General features: G+C 47.7%; 1 protein-coding gene across 4 annotated transcripts in view; it reads right to left on the bottom strand.

Annotated features, from left to right (window-relative positions):
* The window catches only part of VASH2 (vasohibin 2), a 34359-nt gene extending 13853 nt beyond the window's left edge, over positions 1-20506 (bottom strand). The window contains exons 1-4 of one of the 4 annotated variants that reach the window (XM_021547549.4): positions 20089-20506; positions 14912-15000; positions 12562-12618; positions 3785-3859 (exon numbers count right to left, since the gene is read on the bottom strand). In XM_021547549.4, coding sequence (XP_021403224.3) covers positions 3785-3859; positions 12562-12618; positions 14912-15000; positions 20089-20397 — 530 coding nt within the window. In that variant the 5' untranslated portion in view covers positions 20398-20506. Of the gene's footprint in view, positions 1-3784; positions 3860-12561; positions 12619-14911; positions 15001-17953; positions 18242-20088 lie in introns of those variants that run through there. The other 3 variants (XM_021547550.4, XM_085576048.1, XM_085576049.1) reach the window with 3 other exon arrangements.
* Positions 20507-20815: the final 309 nt, after the last annotated feature.

The raw sequence follows: 20815 nt of genomic DNA, 5'->3' as shown, positions 1-20815 counted from the left end.
AGACTCCTCGAGGAGGGATGCAGTGCGCAGCTTCCCTCTCCCCCTTTGATATTTGCTCTCCACGTTTTAATAAATTGAATGCAGCACAGATAAATTCCCTTGGCACTTTCTCGTTTACTATTCCCTTTCATGAGCTCAAATCAATTGGATCTTTGCTCAGAAAGAGTGGGCTGAACGCACCATTACTCAGCTGATTTACAACTGAACTGAGAAATGCCCTGGGGAAGACAGCAGGAGGAATGCTTCTGGTTAGGCACTGACAAGCAGATCATGTAAGCAGAGAGATATGAAGCCAGTTCAGACAGCTACACAGAGAAAACGAGCTGTGCAGACTGCTACAAAATAATACTGGAAGATCTGCTTGAGCTTTCGGTCATCTCAGAGCAGCTGCTTCCTTGGTGTGTGCAGGCAGGATAGCTCAGTACTTTCCTCACTGCCCTATAAAAAGGCTCCAAGATCAAGTGCATGGGAATTATGCAAAACTTAATTCTGCACCAAGAGGGATTATAGAAGCATTTTATAAGAAGTCACAGAGTAAAAGGTAATTGTACAAGCCAGCAAGCAGTTCAATTAAAATGGCATCTCGCTAAGCTGCTCTGCGCGAGCTGCCTTTGAAGGAAGGCTCACACTGAGGGTCTGCTGCAGCAGGCTGTGCTTTTCCAGTATCCAAGCAACACTCTACCAGCACACAAATTACAGCAGCACCTTATTTCCAGATAGATGGAATGGAAACAGAGGTTAACACACACACACACAGGGCTCAGCTCAGGCCTGTGTGAAGACACTGGCTGGAAACTCAGGAGGGGGTAAGCACATCTTCACCTGACCTTGGAACGCTGCTGGCCTCACCACACCTGCATCCAGACACTGCAGAGGGCAATTCTGAAGCTCAAAATCTCATGGCAGCCAAAAAACAGCAAACTTCCCCACATGTCATGCCAAAGATGCCTCCCAAAACCCCTCATGCTGCACATGCATCACAGCACTACGAGGTTCCACAGTGGCCCAGGCTCAGTACCAGCCACTTCCCAGACACGCAGATTCAGGTGCCCATCCATTCATCATTGCTACACTCCTTGTGTACCCACACCTCAAGCAAAATACCTGGAATTTATAGTGCATGAATTTTCTAAACCTAAATATATCTGTTACTGGACCACAAGCCAGCAGACAGTCCCTGTTCTCAGACAGAGACTTCCAAGATTGGATGCAGAAGCCTGTCCCATACAGTCCCCTGGCTAAACCTTCTCAATTTAAAAAAAAAAAAAAAGTTTGCCCTAAGTTTAGGTTTTCTTAATTAGAGACAGAAAATTTCATACACATCTTAACTCTCAAGAAACTTCAAATGACAACAAATAGTATAAAATATAGCTTTCACTATATTGCTTCCTTCACTTCTCAAAAAAAAAAAAACAAAACCACCAAACTGAACCCACAAGTCAGGTTTGAGGCAAGTAAAAAAAAACCAGGAAGGACACTTTGACACTTTCAGGTTATTACGGTTATCCATAGGCCACTAATCACCCTTTGCTCCCGTGATATGTAGAATAATCAGTTCACTGCTAGAAATACAGCACTGCAAGCCACACTGACACTGCAGAGGGGCATCAACTCCACCTGGGGATTATTTCCCTCCATTCCTTTCATCCTCAAATGGTTTGGGACACAGCCATGACACAAGAGTAAGTATAACAGATCCACTGCCATCACATCAAAGGAAATCAGTTAATGTAAACTTTTTGGGCTTCAGGACAGCTTTCAATACTGTTATTCCCAGTATTCTCCCGGACAAAACATCCAGCATACAGCTAGAGAAATACAGAACATAAGGGGTGAGCAACAAGCTCATGGCTCAGACATGAAGGATTACAGCAAATGGGGTTACACCAGGCTGGGCTTCCACAGCGCTCCATTTTAAGGTTGGTTCAACATCTTCACAAATTACTTGGATGCAAGACTCAAAGATATGCTTAGTAAGTTTGCTGATGACACAAAATTAAGAGGAACTGCTGACTCCCTCAAGTGCAGAGAGGCCCTGCAGACAGACCCTAACAAATTGGGAAACTGGGTGATCACCAATTTAGGAAGTTTAACAAAGGAAGAGCCAGATTCTGCATCTGGGACAGGGCACACCCAGTTGTGTGAATAGACTGGGAATGAGAGGCTGGAGGGCAGCACCACAGACAGGGAACACGAGTTAGCAGAGTCCTGGCAGCCAGCAGGACCAACCACATCCTGGGGGACATCAGGTACAGGCAGCATTGTCAGCCAGGCAAGGGAGGGGATTGCCCTGCTCTGCTATGCACCGGGACAGCCTCACCTCAAGTGCTGGGGGCAGTTCTGTGTCCACAATATAAAAAGGATAAAAATCTATTAGAGAGCATCCCAAAGGGAGCAATGAAGATGGTCCTTGAGGGGGAGCCATACAAAGTGTAGCTGAGGTCACCTGGCTTGTTCAGCTTGGAGGAGACTGAGGGGAGACCTCATTACAGTCAAAACTTCCTCCTGAAGGGAAGAGGAGGGGCAGGCACTGATCTCTGCCCTGTGGTGCCTGGTGACAGGACTTGAGGGAATGGCCTGGAGCTGTGTCAGGAAGGTTTAGGTTGGATATTAGGAAAGGGTTCTTCACCCAGAGGATAGCTGGGCACTGGAACAGGCTCCCCAGGGCAGTGGTCACAGCACCAGGGAGCCTGACAGAGTTCAACAAGCATTTGGACAACACAGGGCATGAACTTTGATGGTTCTTGTGGATCCCTTCCAACTCAGGATATTCTACGATTCTATGATTTTTCCTTCTGGAGGGGGGTTTGAGTATCCTGTTGACATCAAGCCCTTAGAACCCCAATCCCTGCAGCTCATGCAGAGCCTGTCAGCATTCCCAGGGGAAACCCTGTCAGCCAGAGCCACCTCTCAGACTCCAGTCCGAGGCCTATCCCTGGCACACACTGCTCAGCCCATCCCCTTCCCACCCCCCAGCAGCCATGGATTGTCACAGGCACTACCTGCCAGGCTCTGCCAGCTCCCTCTCCCACGGGAGGGGGCAGCAGCCGCCAGCAAAACGCTGCAGAGACATCCCAGGAGAGGGTTTGCTCCGGGGCTTATTTTTAGTTGGGATTTGTTTTAAGTGAAACTTGATCATTTCTGACAAGATGTGTCTGACAACCTCTTCCTGCAGCCCTGCCTTGCCCTCCTCCAGTGTTTCAGGTTGGTGCAGGTTGATTTATCAGTGACAGCACCAGCGGGAAGAGAAGCAAGTCAGTGTCTAAGTGACTGAAGATTGAGTAGGAAGCAAGCATTATGTTAAGGGGAAGCTGAAATGTTTAACTGTAACACATGTTTCTGCACAAAGCACAGCTGTGGGCTCAGAGACAAAAGCTAACCCGACTGGGCCACGTAAACATCAAAAAAACACAGAACAGAACCCACCTCCTTGGGTGTCACCAAGCTCCAACAGCAGCCAACAGAGAAATGCTAACAAAGAAAACAAGGATTGTGTAGAAAGGTACTTACGTGGGCACTTTGGGTCAGATCCTGACATTATGCAGATGACCAGGGCAGGAGGCAAAGTCTGCATGGCTGAATCACAACACTTGTGACCTGGCACACAGCATCCCAGCTCCCACCTACAAGCCCAGGCACCTCAGCACCTTGGTGATGAATACAGGGCAGCTCCCCAGGCTGCTGGCACTCACCTTTGGCTGTGACCCTCTCAAACACCACCTGTGAGGGGCAATGTATTCAACAGAGCTGCAGTGGAACAAGTCACAGCCATGTGAAAGGATACATCCCCAGGATAACTGCTTCAAGGCATTTGATAGGTAAGGACTCCCTGGTCATTTCTTTTGCTGTCTCCATTAACCTAGAACAGAAACAAAACAGTTTTCAGTCCTTCCAGCTAGAGCAATTGATAGGAATCAAAAGGTCCTCTCATACAACAAGAGCCAGGCACTTCCAGTTCTTATCTCAGCAAGATCTGGGGAACTTGATTCTCCCCTTCAGTGATTTGTTGGAGTCCTGTTAACTTCTGGAGGATGACTGTGGGGAAAAAAAATGAAAAGAGGAAAAAAAAAAGAGATATTGAAGGTGAATGGGAGGAATGCAGTCCTCTCTGCATCTTCCAGCAACTCCCTGAGCATCACCTCAGACTGTAACAGAAAGCCCTGCTGAACTGTGAGAACTGGCAACCACAGAAATCCCAGAGCAAGACTGAGTTTAGCTCATTTTCAAAATAACCCTGGCTCTCCTCTGGAGGATAAACAAACAAAGCAACCAGGAGAGAGAGGATGGTTACATGGCCCCCTAAAAGCTACAAATGCCTCCATAACCTTATAGCTACAGCTGCAGATGAGAATTTACTGCCTTCTTATCAAAGCCTGCTCCACAGAAAGCTCTACCAATACAGACACTTCACAGCCCTGCAAACTGAGTTATTGTCTTGCTGCTGCTCCACATCTCCTGTGGACAGGGAAAGTGGCAAAATCCACACAATTTCCTGCAGGAGTGCAGGAAACTACACATGCCCAGGATTTTGCAAGTTCCCAAAGTTTATTTACAATCTAGACACTATCTCTGGAGTACAACTATTTGACAGGGACAACACTGTGACAAGCAACAGGTAACCTCAGGTCAGCTGAGAAAGCTGTTGTGCCAGACTAACACTGCACTATTGACCTAAGAGTTAACCTATCCCCTTCCACAAACAGATCCTGAAATCCTGGACAGCTTGGTCAAAAAAAAAAAAAAAATGGAAGCAGCCTAAAAAAGGCCAGAAGAATCACATCCAGTGCCACACCAAAAATCCACCCCCACCCCCCAAAAAAGCACAGCTGAAAACTCAGCCAAAGGATAACTTTTATTTTTCAGTCTTCTCTATCCATATCCTTTCTCTGAGAAGGGTTTTGTAAACAGATCCCTACTCTAAGGAAATACAAGATTAAATGACACAAATATTTCTATTGGAGAAGATTATGAAAATATGCATCTGAAACCATCAGTCTGTTTTCCCCACCTTCTGACTCATCCACCTCATGCATTTTAAACCTGGTGTTGAATCCAAGTGACAACAGAACTTCCACTGCTATTACAGCCTGTCACAGCCATTTCATGTCCCATTTATCCAAGTTAGAAATTATCTTTTCATTTGTAAACAACCAGCCCCTACACCCTGCCTGCAGTACAGAAGACTAATGAGAGTTTGCCTGTCTCCTCCACATTCACAATCAGGCACAGAGAAGTGCTGGAAGCCCAGAGCAGCCCTGGGGAGGGCACACAAAGGGGCTCCTTCATCACCCACAGAGGCTCCACTGGTCACTGCAGTGGCCACCGCAAAGCCCAGTCTCTGTCTCAGATTTGTTATGTGCAGATGAGGCATGGGAGGTATCCATAAACAAGATAATCCACTGTATTTCCTATCTTCTAACTACATGGGAGTTCCAAAAAAAAAAAAAAAAAAAAAAAGCTGATAATGAATGTGCATCACGAGGAAAACTGAAAAATGTTGAGTTGTAAAGCCTTTTACCTGCAAGCCATTTGGTGTGCCACAAACCAAGCATGCCTGGTTAACACGGTGTGAGGGGCAGGGCCAGCATCTCCTCCTCAGGCACACACAGAAACCTGCCCCTGGATCCAGGAGCTGCACTGGGACCTGGCAGCTCAGGGACACCGATGGAGAGGACAGTGACAAGGGTCAGTGCGAGGGGAGCACTGCCCAGGATGTCAGCAAAGCAGCACCCACCTGCACTTCTGGGGCAGGCTGTGCCCTCACACACCCATCCTTATTGTAAATGCAGGCAAACCCAATGGGAAGAAATTACAATGTCTGACTCAATTCAGAAGGCTGAATGATGTCTTTATTATAACTATGGCTAATACACATTAATATACTACATAAAAAGGAAGATACTAAAACTACATACTACTCTCTCTGACTCTAACACAACTCGTGACTCTCTCTTGAGAGCACAGCCCCAGGTGGGTCGCATTGGCCTGAAACAATCCTCACCAGAACCCAATCAAGCAATCACCCCCGGTAAACAATTCTCCAAACACATTCCACATAGAAAAATCAAGAAGCAGAAATAGAAATAGTTTTCTCTTTCATTTCTCTCTGTGCACCTCTGTGAAAAATCCTGAGAGGGAGAGAAATGTGCTTGCAACACATCCTGGAGTCCTGGGAGTACTCTACAGTTTGCTTTCTCTGCATTTACAGCATGGACCCCAGGGTTTATGTGGGTGACTCAGTTCAAGAGCCACTGAGTTTTTCTGCCACTTTTAACAAGCTTGAGTCAAAGCATGGCCTTAAACACTGTGTTTGTATTGGAAGCAGAGCCCCTGGAGAATCCCCAAGCCACTGCTCCACCCAAGGTAGCACAAGCCAAATCTAAATCACTCCCCACAGATGATTTTTCAGTCTGCTTTCAACTGGCTCCCCAAAAGCCTGGGAACCCACCAGCTAATCTATCCTGTACTTAACCTTGCATCTACAAAAGTCTCTTAATGTTTAAACTAAATCCTTCCCTTTTTGCAAATCAAATCAGGAGCTATTTCTGTTCTCCAAAGTGGGCATGGAGACCATTCATCATCTCTCCTCTTGCTACAAACATTTGGATATGCAAAATACTAATCTACCCTCTCCTCTGTAAAAATGAGAAAGCAGACACCAATCTTTATTTAATTCCTCCCTCACCCCCGAGGTTATGATTTCAGGACAATGTTTCTTTCAATTTTAGAATCCCTTCAACCAACTCACTTCTCACAGTCCTTTGGCTAAGCCCACAACAGTACAAACAGACCAATTTCCTTCTGAATCCATCTTTCAGTGCATATTTCCAACCAAGCCAGCATGCTGCTGGCTTTTCCCTGCTGGCCCACAGTGAATGGGGTTCTGGTGGCTTTTTGTGGTTTTTTATTTTTGTTGGTGTTTTTGGTGGGGTTTTTTTGTGGATTGGTTGGGAGGTTCTTTTGTTAGGGGTGGGGATTTTTTGGCTGGGCTTTTAAAATGAATTTTATTTGGTTTCTTTTATTCTTTTTAAGCTCAGCTGCTTCTTTGAAAACTAGCCTTTTGCTCTCCACAGCTGGCTACTCCCAAACTCTCCTATACATCTGCCCTCACTAAATTATCTCCCATTTGTTCCAGCCCAAGAGATCACTCTGAATATCCCAGTCTCACTTTTTAAAGCCTTGTCCAGCCTGGACTGTAAATCACCCATCAGCAAACAATTAGTCTTACCCATACCATTAAGGAAAAACTAAGCTGGGACAGGCACTGCACACCTCAGCTGACAATCTGCCAGGCAAGACTGGTAAAGTGCCACTTTCTACATGCTGCTTTTCACCAAGTTGGGTCCTTACATTAAATAGTTTTATTTAGACTCAAGGTCCCTGCTTTATCTGCAGAGATAAGATATGGTCTTATCAAAAGCCACACTAAAACGAAGAGTTACCATATCCACATCTTCTCCCTTGTTGACAAAAGCTCTTACATGCAGATAGAAGAAAATTCTCAGAAATGAACAGTGCCCAACAATATTAATGTTGCCTTTCCCTTCCCTTGAACTGCAGATAAACTCAAAGTTCCTAGACATATCTTTTCTCTTATTCTTTTTAAAGGCTGCTATCTTTGCCTTCCCCAGCACCCACTCTCCCCTTTTTCTCTAACACAAATACTAATGGTTGAAGGCTGCTTGTCAGTTCTCTAAGGGATCTATGACAAATAATCAAGCATTCAACTAATTTCAGAACAGCTCATTACAGGTGCTCTTTCCCTCTTTTCCCTCACTTCCAAATTTTTATCACACTAAGATGTTGATAGTGACCAGAAAGTCTGCAGGTAAACTTGTGAAAGGAGATTTAAGGAAGGCAGAAAAGAATTAAAAAACAGCATCATGCATTTCAGTTCCCTGGCTTAGCAGGGTTTGGCTCTGGGATTTTCTTTAAATCTTGACAGTTACCTGAAAAGAGTTGACATATACAGCCATTCTTTACAGGCTTACATCAGACAGCTGGGAATTAGCCCAGTCACCCTCTCCCCACACCCCAGTGAGCATTGGGGTCAGCCCATCCCCTCCAGGAGAGACTGCTGCAGTCAAAGACAAGCACCCTGCTGCTCCCCTTTGTGGCATTTACACCCTTCTCTGATGTCTGCCAGGCAGATCTCTATTCCAGACCACAGTGAACACTTCTGCCAACAGGAACAGGCTGCTTGTTCCTCCCTCAAGACCTAGTCCTTGGCAGATAGTGATACTTCCTTGCTAATTGATTCAAACTTCTTTCAGTGTTTTCAGGAGCCAACCAGGACTATCTCTCTTGCTTCCTGCAGTAACAGAGGCCCTGAAACGAGTTGACTTTGCCTCTTTGGGACACTTTCTGTTTAAAATGTCAGTGTCTAAAGGCAGCTCATAGGATACATTAATTCCTTCTGCTTCCAGATTTTTTACTTGGGGTACTCAATTTTATATACAGGTTAGAAAACTCTTAAAACCATTCAGCATGGCCAAGACTGGGGGATCTCACCAGCTGGCACCAATCACACTGGAGTCCCTTCAGGGATGACCATGCTTAGGAGATGCTCCCCATTACATTCATCAGAAAGACTCCTACAAGACGGAATAAATTTTTTATTAGTGAGATCCTCCAGCACATTTTTCCACAAAATTTGCCTTGCACAGACCCATGTATTTGCATGAGGTCTATAAAATCCCCTCTCCCAAGTTTTTCTAAGGCTCCTGGCAGTTTCATTCATGATAATGAAGCCAAAAAGAGAAGCAAAAGGCACCAGCAGGAGCAAAAGGAGATAAAACATCAGAGCAGATACAGATCTTGTGTTTCAACAGCAAAAGCATTTCCCCCACATGCTGAACACCACACCGTCTCTGTAACATTCCCCCTTTGTGTGAGAGAAGCAGATGTTCAAATGCCTTCTGCAGTCTATTGTCTGGAAATGCTATGAGCCCATTTTTCTCTACAGCCCCATCAGTGCTCCTTAATAACATGGTGTGTGAAAACAGTATTATTTCCCATCTCCCCCTCCCTGTTATTTGGTGACACTGCTGCCACGTGACAGCTCCTATCGTGCTCCTTTCCTGCAATCGATTACACATTTTATCTGCTGCCACTGAATGTCTCCCCCATCACAGACCAGCTTCTGGGCTCCAATTCCTCAAAGACCACAGAACACACCCAAACATCAGTTTCTGCTTCAGTTGTAGGTGCCCCTGTTCAGCTGGCACTTAACTGAGGGAACAGTGCAATACTGCACCTCCCCAATCCTCTGGGGAGGACAAAGATTTGTTTCTCATTGTGCTTCATGCCTGCATCCCAGCACAGAACCTTCCAGAGGGCTTATCTCTCCCTGTAAACCCAGTAGTAACAGCTTGTTGACATTGAATTCACAGTTACAGATTTTACTAGATATTCAGACATACACTTTTTTCCTAAAGCTCTTACATGATCGAAATCTGAAGTTTTAAAAAGAATAACTATGTCAGTCAAAAGTACCATTTTTGATCAGACTGGTTGTACCAACAAAAGTCTAATATAGGTTTAGCCAGCATAATCGTGCACGGGAAAAAGAAAACCAGTTCTCCTGGTGTCTGAAACATTCATATCACATGCAAACACACATGGATCAGCAGAGCTGAACTTTCACAGGGTGCCCTTTACCTATTTAGTACAAACAGGTACATCACAAAGCCTGTGAAGGGCACTGTCCCAGGACACCTGTATTAGCAAAGCACTCCTACAGTGGATGTAGCTACACCCATAAATTTGGATTTTATGCAAATACAGCCAACTCAGAAGAGGTGAGAACCAGGCACATTTTCAGACACAGTTTGCCAGTACAACAAAAACAGCACACCCAAGTTTACAGGTTCACAGCTCTGCCACCCCGATTTGCACAGCTACGCCACCAGAAATCTAGCCTTTCTAAAAGTGCTATCTGTAGTCTAGGCAAATCCACGTGGTGTCTAGCACTCTAAAAGTTAAGCTGATAATAAGAGTGACTTTTTCTTAAAGAGATTGTAAATACTGAGTTATAGCATGACTATATCCCTTAATGAGCTCCTATAGATAATTTATGCTCTTCTTCCTACGCTCAGCCACACATTTTTATTTTCTCATACATCACACTGATGCTGGCAGTCAATCCCTACAATATCTAGTCCTCCTTCCATAATAGGAAAACTCATTAATATGCCCCAGCTGCTTTAGGACACTTTGACATGAATTTATGAATATTCAATTTCCATCTAGTACTCGGCTTCTTTGTGTCCAGCCACTGCTGTCTTGAAGAGAGGCTGCCAAAGATGAACTAGCTTTGAGCCCTCACATTATGAAATCAGCAATATGTTTAGTGTCAATAAAGCTCTGGGAACAGCCTCATTTTTCAAGAGCCAGTGGCAACTGGAGGCCTTCAGCATCTTGCCCGATCAACCTGCAAACGCTGCGCTGCAGCAAGTGAGGCCTTTCACAGCACAGAACAAGACACCTGTCATTGCCACGCTGGGAGCAGATTTTTTGTGAAGTAGAACACATCTCCCAGGAAAAAAAAACTTGGAAGTGTAGGTGATTTTTCAGCTTTGATGAAAACTGGACAGATGAAGAAAAGGGAAGCTTTCATGCACACCTCAATGCATTATTCACACACAATCACCAAAGCTGGGGTTGGAAGGGACCTCCAAAGACCATCTGCCCAACCCTCCTGCTAAAGCAGTTTCATTTAGAGCAGGTTGCACAGGTAGGTTTTGAGTATCTCCACAGGACAAGACCCCATAACCTCTATGGGCAGCCTGTTTAAGTGCTCTGTCAGCCTCAAAGGAAACCTTTTTTTCCTCATACTTAGATGGGACTTCCAGCTTCTGCCCATTGCTCCTTGTCTAGTCACTAGGGACCACTGAAAATAGTCTGGGGTCCCATCCTCCTGACTCGGCCAAGTAAATTTTAAAATATCTGAAATCTAAACCAGAAACTGTCATAAAAACTTGAATTTTGGTTTCATAAAAATGACAGGAACTTTAGACAGCTTTGCATCCATTCTCCTTCTCAAAACTGGAGAAACCAAGATCAGAAAAATGTTGAGCCCTACAGCAGAACAGCAGGATCCAGGCAGAAACACGTGCTCCTGACAGCTCCACCCCTCCCAGTACTCCCATCTACCCAATCCAGGAGCAAAGCAGCACAGCCCTTAGGATTTACACTGTTTGAGTCCAGCACACACCATGTTCAGGCAACTGAGCCTGGAAAGCTGGCAGTCCCTGAGGGGTTGGACCATTTCCAGGGGCACCATCCTTAACTCCATAGAACTCCTGACACCCCACTCCAAGAAGTTCCAAGCAGCAACAAGGAGAGGAGTCAGATACTTGCCCCCAAGCAAACACTAAGGCACATAAACAGAGGAAATGGCTCCACCTGGGATGATTCAAAGCCACAGGCACATCTCCAGCTGCAAGCACTGCATCTGCTCCCTTCTAGGAAAGAGCACCATGCTCGTAAGCCAGGCTTTTATCCAGCCCAGGAAAACAACGACCTTTTAAGTGGTAAGTGCTGAGCATAATTCATTTTCATCCTTCACTTCCTTTGAAAAAAGTAATGGCACAAATTTAAAAATGAGTGAGCAGCTTGAAAATTGGTTTAAGCTTCTGTAAACCCATCTATCATTCAAGGCACAAGAATTGTTTTAAACTAGTTCCACCAGAGCAGTGAACATTAGATAAAGGAGGTGAGAAAGATTGCTGTCAGCAAGATGAAAACCTGAAGCACAAAGCTGAGATGGGAACTGGAATTTTAGGGTGAGGGACCATTGGTTTAATGACAGAGAGCTGGGATGAGCTAGAGACAGACCAGTCTATGGGAGTAATTACGTTCTGCTTATCTAAATTTCACCCTAAAATAGAAGTATAATGTTAACACCCTTCCTGCTAATTTATTAGGTTCTGTTAAAGAGCTGTCCTTAGTATGATGCAGTTCTAACATGCAAGAGACCCCAGCTCTCTGCTGCCAGGTTCCCTGGGCACATGTTCACACTTGCACTGCACAACTCATCACCAACCAGCACAAGCCCACCACATGGATGGAACAGCAAGATGAGCAGCAAGGCAGAAGCACGGACATGACTTCAAACAGTCCATTGTGAGCCTCCAGGGAAAACTACTGTGCCCAGGATGTCAGAACTCCTGCTTCATTTCACACAGCTAATCCCTTCCTACCACCTGCAAAGAGCATTTCAGCACAACCAGAATACCAGGACTTACTCAGTTTTCAGAAAAGCAGCCCAGTCCTCCCAGAGTAACACCAATAAGCAGAGAGTTTTCCCACCCCTGTGCATGCAGCTCTGGCCTGCAGCCAAGCAGCTCCCACACAGCTGCTGAGCAAGAACTGCCCTTCCACTCGTTGGTCCTGATGGTCCTTTTGCAACCCCACAGCAAGCTGGGACACTCTTCACAAAGGCAGCAACAGAGGCAGCTGTGGCACAGAGGACACAGCCCTCCCATGCCATGGTGCTGCAGGGCTTGAATGCCAGGTGATCAGGGACAGGGGCACAAGAACAATTCCAGGGACACTTACCCACTCAGAGGTCTGGTTTTTCTGATCTCGAAGAACTGTGTTCCCGTGTGATTGTATCTGTATTTTGTCTGTTAAAGGAAAGTAACTTGAACAGTCAAGCAATAAAATAACACTGCTGAAAAGGTGAATTCCAGTTCTGAGTTCCTGTGGAAATACAAAACAGGCAGTAAAAGCCATTGACTCTCAGATATTAAACACGTGGCATGTGAAATAAAGCAAAACTTTTCACTTGTCTTTTTATATGACCTATTATCAGCACTAAGTGCAGAGTAATGTATTAAGGTTGACCATCTAAAATGACACTCAAGTTCAGCATTTGAAGGCTATAAATTCTCTTTTCCACTAGGTGTGGCTCACTATAGATTGCAAGTTTGAACAAAAGTCTCACACATGAGTAAGAGAAAACTTGCATAGCCTACCCAAACCAATCAATAATCCATGGTCTGAAAAAACTTTATTTCCTTTCAAAGTTTTTTAACTCCATCAGCATCATGACTCACCTGTGACCTGTCAACCAAAACAACTGCAGGTGCATCCATTCACACTCAGAAAATACAAGCCATTCTCTAAAAAATATGTTCTCAAAATGAAAACAACCAGCTATGTGCAAGTCAAGGTCATTAGCAAACACTAACAGTAGAAAAGTTCATCACAAATAAAACCAGCAGACAGTCAACCAAATCTCAGCATCACTTGCCTAGAACAGGCTGCCAAACAGCAGCATCACCAGAAGCAGCCTATTCCTTGTTCCTTGAGCATTTCTGTTCAAGCAGCAACACAGTAAATCAGACCAGGAAAACAATCTGTTCAATGAAAACAAAAATAAAACAAAAAACCCAATTAAATTTTGTAAAAAAAAAAAATAAAAATAAAAATCACACTGCCTTTAGTTTTGATAGTTTACTTTTCCAGTTGAATCTCTTTCCTAACCTAGTATCCAAATTCTATTCCCATCAGAATATTCATGTCAGTAAAACTGGTGATACCAAGGCAGATACCCAGGCACAAGCAGGTGACCCCATGGAAGCTAAGAGTTGCTTGCAAGGCATAAATAAAACAGCTGCTGGATGTATAACCATAGCCTAAATAAAAACTCCAGTTCTCACCAGGATGCTCTGAACTGACTTCAATTAGAGTTCAGAGTTCTCCACAAACAAGGCTTTACTTCCCTCCTGCCTTCAAAACTAACTCATGAGGCCCTTTCAGGGTGCTCTGCACAAAGCATACATCCTCTTTCAGCCCTCAAAGGAAGCCCAGACACTGCTCCCCAGCCCACTTTGAAGCTTTTTCGAATACACATCCAAACCTAAGGTCTGCTCTGCAGCAGAATGCAGGATTTCAAAACCACTACAGGGTGAGGTGGGGGATAATGTAATTTTTGGAGCTCTGTCTGACATGGTATCCTCTCTGGCACAATCTCAGCAAGCATGAAGCCTCTTGTCCTGGCCAAGTGGCTGCCATAAAGAAGAGAAATGCAGAGCAGGCAGGCCCCTGCCTCCCTCCCCACAGCAGCTGCTGCAGCTCTGGGCCCAGCTGCCTCCTTGATCCCAGCCACAGCTCCCCACCGAGCCAACCATGCCTGCTATTCCTGCATGTTCTTCCAGCTGCCTCCCATGTCCTTTCTTAATCCTTAGCAGTGCTTTACACTCATCCCCCCCAGTTTCCCCACACACACGAACACAAAAAGGCAGAGTTTAGGAAAAAAGGGAAACACAAGAGCAGCATCCAGGCCAGTAACCTTCTCTGAAATTATCTGTCAGCAATGGAAAGGCAGGAATTGGGCGTGGGGCAGTGACACGCAGGCTAGACAGATGTCCCTGATGAATCCCCCAAGCAAGGGGGAACATCTGGAAGGGAGATGCCATCGGTCAGCTCTTGTGTCACAGGCAAGGCTGCCCACCTTGGGGTCAGGACAGCTGCTCGTGCCTGCTCACCCCAGTGACAAGCACTGAGCAATCCTCAGAGAACCCACAGGGGCTGTCAAGGCAGAGGGAGAAAGGGCTTGCCACAACACTGGCTCTCTCTCAGTCACTTTATGACGAGATGCCATATTATTTCTCCAGGCATCATGAGCTGATCATAATATCCTCATACATCAACTTCAAAATAAGTACTTCTATTCCCACCAATGTCACTTCAGTTAAATTTTTCAGTATAATTTAAAGATAATTACATCTCCCAGAGGACTGCTATGACAAGCTGCTGCTGCTATCACAAATCCCTGGAGGCGTCTCTTTACCCCCAAATGATCCCAAGCCCTCACAACCAGCTAAAGCTTCAGTAAAGCTCTGTTAATTCACATCAGGCACAAGTCAGCCTTCTTTCTGGAGACCACGCACAAGAAGGATACTGCAGCATCTTCATGTAGGTCTGTATTGCCTGGAGCCATTCTGGGATTGACATGGAGAGCTTGTAGTTTGGCACTGGCGGCACTGAGGGCTGGACACAAGAAAAAAAGATAAAGAGGTTAGACAGCCAGGGCTCCCCGCAGAGCAGATAAGTGATTTACTGAGCAGTGGCATGTGCTCAGTGCAACACAATGCGGCAGCACAGATGGCTTAAGCCCCACGTGAACTCAAGCATCAGGCAAAGTCACCCTGCTGACCACAGGGGCTGCCCCAGCAGCAGAGCCAGCCCTTCCCTGCATAGAGAGGCTGTGGCAGGCTGATCATCAATCAGAGCCACCAGCATCCCCCAGATACCACCCTATGCAGGCAGGCAGTCCAGCACAGAAAGCCTATGCTTCCCATTCCCTCCCCAGCACAGGGCAGTTTGGATGAGCAGAGCCCCAGTACTGACTTTGGTGTTCTCCCTCCCAAGGAAGCCATTTCAAGTCTAATTTCTGCCCTCCTTTACCACAAGATAAAAGGAGACAAGGATATCCTAGGCTGCATAATTTCCCATCTGCCATATGTCTGCAGCATACTTGCTGGGGAGGGAGAGCACAGCACCTAGAAGACCACCTGGGACCCAAATATTGAATGACATTAAGACACTTAAAGATATAGACTGGCAACATAATGGGATTTTCCCAAAATCTCATAAGACATCTGCTTGTGCCTAAGCATTTTAAGAAGGCAGGCCCTCAATCCACATTTAATCTCCACAGTTATTTGGCTCCTGAGCCTGCAGCTACACAGGAAAGAAGCAGAGCCTTGTCCCAAAGTCCACTTATTTCAGGGGTGAGACTGCAAAATATGAGGTTAGCAGATATTAAAGTGGGCAACATGGCTAAAAAGAAGTTAGCACAATTCTCACACAGTGGAAGAAGCGGTTTATTTGAATATTAATACAGATTCAAATTCAGGAACCAGCAATTTGGGCAGCTGTGACAAGGTGCAAAGAAAAGCATCTGTGGGACCATATTGTCATAACCGTAGTTTAAAGCTCATAATGTGACATATCACTGTCTTTAATACGTTTGAAGTCAGCAATTACTGATAAGAACAGCCAGTTCAGGTGGTATGGGGCCATCTCTGGCACAAAAACTTTCCTCTCCAGTTCCCACCTCTGTTAAGATTGCGCTTGCTTTCAGAGAGTGAGCACTGGTAATCCCAAAGCAACAAAACATGGAATTTACTACACGCAGCAAGTTACTACAGTGAAAAAGTAAATACACCTTGGAGAAGGGGGAAAAATCCACCAAACCAGAGACTCCTACATTACTGGCACACAGAAGCATACTGTAAGTGGCAAGCAGATGGCAAGGCTTCCAGCTCGCCCCTGCCATCCCAGTGCTACACGCCGGCACACACATGGGCTTTCTCCTCTCACCAGTGGGAGTTATGAGCAACACTCATTAGTGCTTCTTAATCACAGTTTTCATGCCTAAACTCCTCATTAGAGGCTTTTTTTGGTTCCACAGGTTGCTTTCTCACCCAGCCCCTTTGAGCTGGATGAATTATTCACCTGTCCCTTCCAGTACAAAGGCAGACCTGGACTCAACACACCTGATAAGGTTCAAGTTTCAGAAGCAGCAAGGAGCTAATAAAGGGAATTATGGCAGGGCTGTCACACCTTCCTGGGGCGGCCATTTCTGCTCCAATACACTCAGTCCTTTGCTTCAAAGATACAGAAGCTCTAGGTGCATGCATTGCACTTACACAACACGCAGAGGCAATGGGAGCCCCAGGCTGCGAGGGGCCTGGCTGCTGCAGAGGTGGGGATTCCATCCTTTTCCCAGCCCTCGCCCTGCTGGGGGACCCAGGACAGCATCCCATAGGGACAGCCCCAGTGTGAACGGACACAGCCCTTCCTGAAACCCACAATGGGCCCCCTCACCAGAGGGGACAGGTTCAGACTCCAAGTGAGGTGCTCCCCAATTCCAAGGGAATTGATCACATTATGCAAGGAGGATGAGTGTGTCAGATACCAGAGCCATATCCCAGAAAAGAGAACCAGGGTTTTCCTACTGGCTAGAACATATCCAGTTACCTCGGCAGGCCTGCTGAGCCAGGAGGCCCAAACCCCTCCAGGTCTCAGGCAAGAAGGGAGGAGTGTCCATAAGCCTGAGCCCACACAGAGCAGCACTGCTCTCCTCTCTCCAGTGCAGGCAGCACACACACCATGCTGCCAGCCAGGCCAGGCAGCGGGGAGCCACACACCTCTCCCACTCCCTTCCCTCCCCAATTCCTGACCCAGCTGCAGGACTGATAAATACAGCTGCACAATACAACAAGTGAAGGAAAGCACAGCTTTCTTGTGATTGAGGATGCAGCCCTCCAGCTCCTGGTATACATCCAGCAGCAAGGAGCAGGCAAGAGGTCATGGATGGCAAGAGGAAATGCAGACACAGCACTACAGACCGTGAATTTGTAAAGCAAGTGAAATTCAGGGACGAGTCAGATAAAAAGCCTTGACCCTGTACCAGTCTTTCCAAGGAACAGCAGCTCCAGACAGTGGAGCCGCTGCAGTGCAAGACCACGTGGCAGAGCTGGAGACTCATCCCATGGCTGGAAATGCTGTAGTCTCACTTCACCACTGACATCCTGTGTGAAACTCATTTTGGCCGATTCCACTTTCTCACTTAATGACCAGAAAGTCATTTTCTACCAGCTTCGCCTGCAAACACACTGTTACTCAGCATGGACGAACCTGACAGGCATGAGTCCTCAAAGCTGCTGAGAGGTTTAATTTATTACGAGCTCCAAGTACTTCCAAGATCACAGAACAGGTAAAGGATTGCACAGCCCTTCCAAACTGTGAGTCTGCACTATTCCCTGACCTCAAGCAAACAGAGGGGGAGGATCCCACAGATTCCAAAACTACCCCTGCAGACAAGCCAGCTTTTTCTAAGGACTCTGCCTCCCAAGAGAGATGCAGCCCTGCACTTCTGCAGTTTGCATTTGTTCCAGCAAGGGCAACCTCACAAACACAGTCAGAAGCTACTTACCACCCTGTGCGTGTGATTGCTAAGACTAATGCCAAGATGATTAGAGCAATCAAGTGGAGCTTCTTGAAGAGGGGATGAAAACTCTCTCCCATCACTAGGGATTAATAACAGATCAGATGCAGAAATGGAGCAGTTGCACATGCCACTCACTCAGCCTGAACCAACTATCAATGCAAACAGATTACAAATCATCTTCTCTCAGGCACAAGTTTCCCTCATCACTCCCAAACAATACCACCTGGTCTTTTGCAGGGTGACACATACCCAGCAGCACAAGCCAATTAAGATAATTTGTACCACCATTTAAAGAACAAGTCTCCACTCACATTCCTACTCTGACCCACAAATCACTATCACAGATTTGGTAATCTGCTACCACTTTGTGGCAAAAAACCCCAGGTCTTAACCTTCATTTGCTCACCTGAGCTGTGTTGGCCCTAATAAGAACTAGGTAGTCCTCAAATTACTCTCTGACCCACAGAAGTCCCACACTTAGCCAGCAAGAGCTACTTAGTCACAGAGGACACCAGGTCCTCCAGCCCCTGAAGAAACTAATCACTCTAACAGGGATTTTGCTTCTGGGTAGTGCTGGAGGAGTACAACTCCTACAGCACTGGGCACTGATCAACATCATCAAATGATTTGGCCAGGCAGATTTCAAAACATTTTTATTCTGCCCAGCTTATGCACATGCTACATAGAGACAGCCCAGAGCTGTGGCACTGAGGAAGAAGCCATGGGCAACGCTCTCTGGGACATTCCCACAGGAATACAGTGTGCAGGCCAGCACACTGGAGCCACTGGCATGTCTCTCACCAGATGCTTTGTCAGTCACCACGGGTGTCACTAATAAAAGTTACATGCTCTGGAGCTGGCAAGTAAAGGATGAAAGTCAAGTCTAGCGCATGCTTTGCCATCTCTTAACACCAAATGGGCTTGCAGGCCATCTAGACTGGCATAAGCTGGTCAGGCTGCTGAAACAAGAAGTTCTGCCCAGACCCTGCCCCTTTATTTCCACCTCAAGTGCTTGTGTAAGTACAAGATGAACCACGCCAAGGAACCACAAACTCAGCATAACCTGATTATTTTTCAGTTGGACATGCTCCCCCATCCAAACAAAGGCTGGTTCCAGCACAAGGAGAGCAGAGTGGAGAGAGATCATCCCTTTTGCACCTGCACTAGACTGAACATTGCAGAGGAGAGATGAAAGGCCTTTTCAGTCTGCAGCTTATTTGACAAGCACCTTCTCAATACAGCCCTACACAATAAGATTTCGACTTCCCTGTGCACAGAATCTCCTTTCTACTCCATGAAAAGAACAGGCATATGGTTCGTGTCAGTATCCCCGACAGCTTGGGCCATGCCAACAGCAGCCCAGCCATCTCACCCCAGCACGCAGAGGGGTATGAACCAACCCAGACTTCAGCGGTCAGCTCACATTAATGCTGCTTGATGGGAGGAGTGAATCAAGCTCAAAGTCTGCCAAAGCAGAGAGTGTTAAAGACATTGTGATCAGTAATGCAGCAGTGTCGAGAAGCCTTGGAACAACAGCAGACATCAACATTTTATTTGCTGTCTGGTGGAAAAAGACTTGGGTGAGGCAGAGTTATTTGGGGCTTGTACTGAGGAACGTACCAGACAAAAGCATTTGGAATCTTTCCACATACTGGAAAAGAAATGTCTGAGTTTTAAATCCCTTGTTACATTTGAGGAGCAACGCTGTGTTTAAGGAAACGCCTGTTTCCAAAAGGAACAGAAAAAACCTGCTTTAAATTGCACAAAGTGCTTCACTCAATCCCTGAAGATTCCTTTTAACTCTTGTTTTCTGCTTTTTTCTCCCCAAGCTAAAAGGAGTAATTTTCTTCCTGCTTGTTCCCCAGGACACGCACTGCAGCCCCCAAGCACCCCGCAACCCCGGTACTCCGTTCTGGGCGCTTTCGGACGGCCGATGCCCCATCCTTCTCGCCGGTGCCCCGAGAGCATCCTCGGGCTGCGCTGCCACACGGTCCCGCCGGGCGGCGGAGCCGGCCCGGCCGCTCGGCGCGCACAGAACGCGGCAGCCGCCGGCCCGCCGCGCTCGGGCTCGGTGCCACCCGCTGCCCCGCACCAGGGGACGCGCGGCGGCTTCGCCTTACCCGGGCCAGGCGGGCGGCGCTCCGGATGGCCGCCGCCACGGCCCCGCCGTCGGGGTGCACCCGCTCCACGTGGCCCCACATCCGCTCCCAGGTCTGCCCGTCCATGGGGAAGCCGCTCTTGTTCACCAGGAAGGGCGAGCCGCCGTCCCGCTGCTGCTCCTGCTCCTCCTCCTCCGAGCCCCCGCCGCTCCCGCCGCCGCCGCCCGCCGCCCGCGGCTGGGCGCTCCGCGACCGCCCGCCCTCCTTGCCGGCCGCCGCACGCCGGCTGCTCCCGCGGCCGCCGCCGCCGCCGCCCGCCGCGCCCGTCATGGCCCCGCGGCCATGCCCGAGCCCGGGACCGCTGGCGGGATGTGCCCCGCGGCCTCGCCGCCGCCCGGCCGCTCTCTATGTGTATGCGAGTGTGGCTGTGACGGGCGTGCGGAGGAGGCTGGGCGGGGGCGGTCCCTCGCTAGCGACGCCGGCCCGCTCGCTCCGGGCGCCCCGTCCCGGCCCCGGTACCGGCCGCGGCCGCGCAGGGGGCGCGCCCCGCGCCGCGCGCCATGCCGCGCGCTGCCGCGCGACCGGCCGCCCGCGGCGCGCCCCCATTGGCCGCCGCAACAAAGAGGGGCGGGGCCGGCGGGGCGGGGCTGGCCGCCGCCGGCGGAGCCCGCCGGGAGGAGCCCCCTGCCGGACAGCTCGGGACACCGCAACCGGGCGGCGCTGTCCGGGCGCTTTCGCCCGCCGGCGA

The sequence above is a fragment of the Lonchura striata genome, chromosome 3, assembly GCF_050655825.1.
Source record: "Lonchura striata isolate lonStrDom1 chromosome 3, ASM5065582v1, whole genome shotgun sequence".
Classification (NCBI taxonomy): Eukaryota; Metazoa; Chordata; class Aves; order Passeriformes; family Estrildidae; genus Lonchura; species Lonchura striata.
The sequence above is the reverse complement of the archived record's forward strand: the minus strand, read 5'-3'. Positions and strand labels throughout refer to the sequence as shown.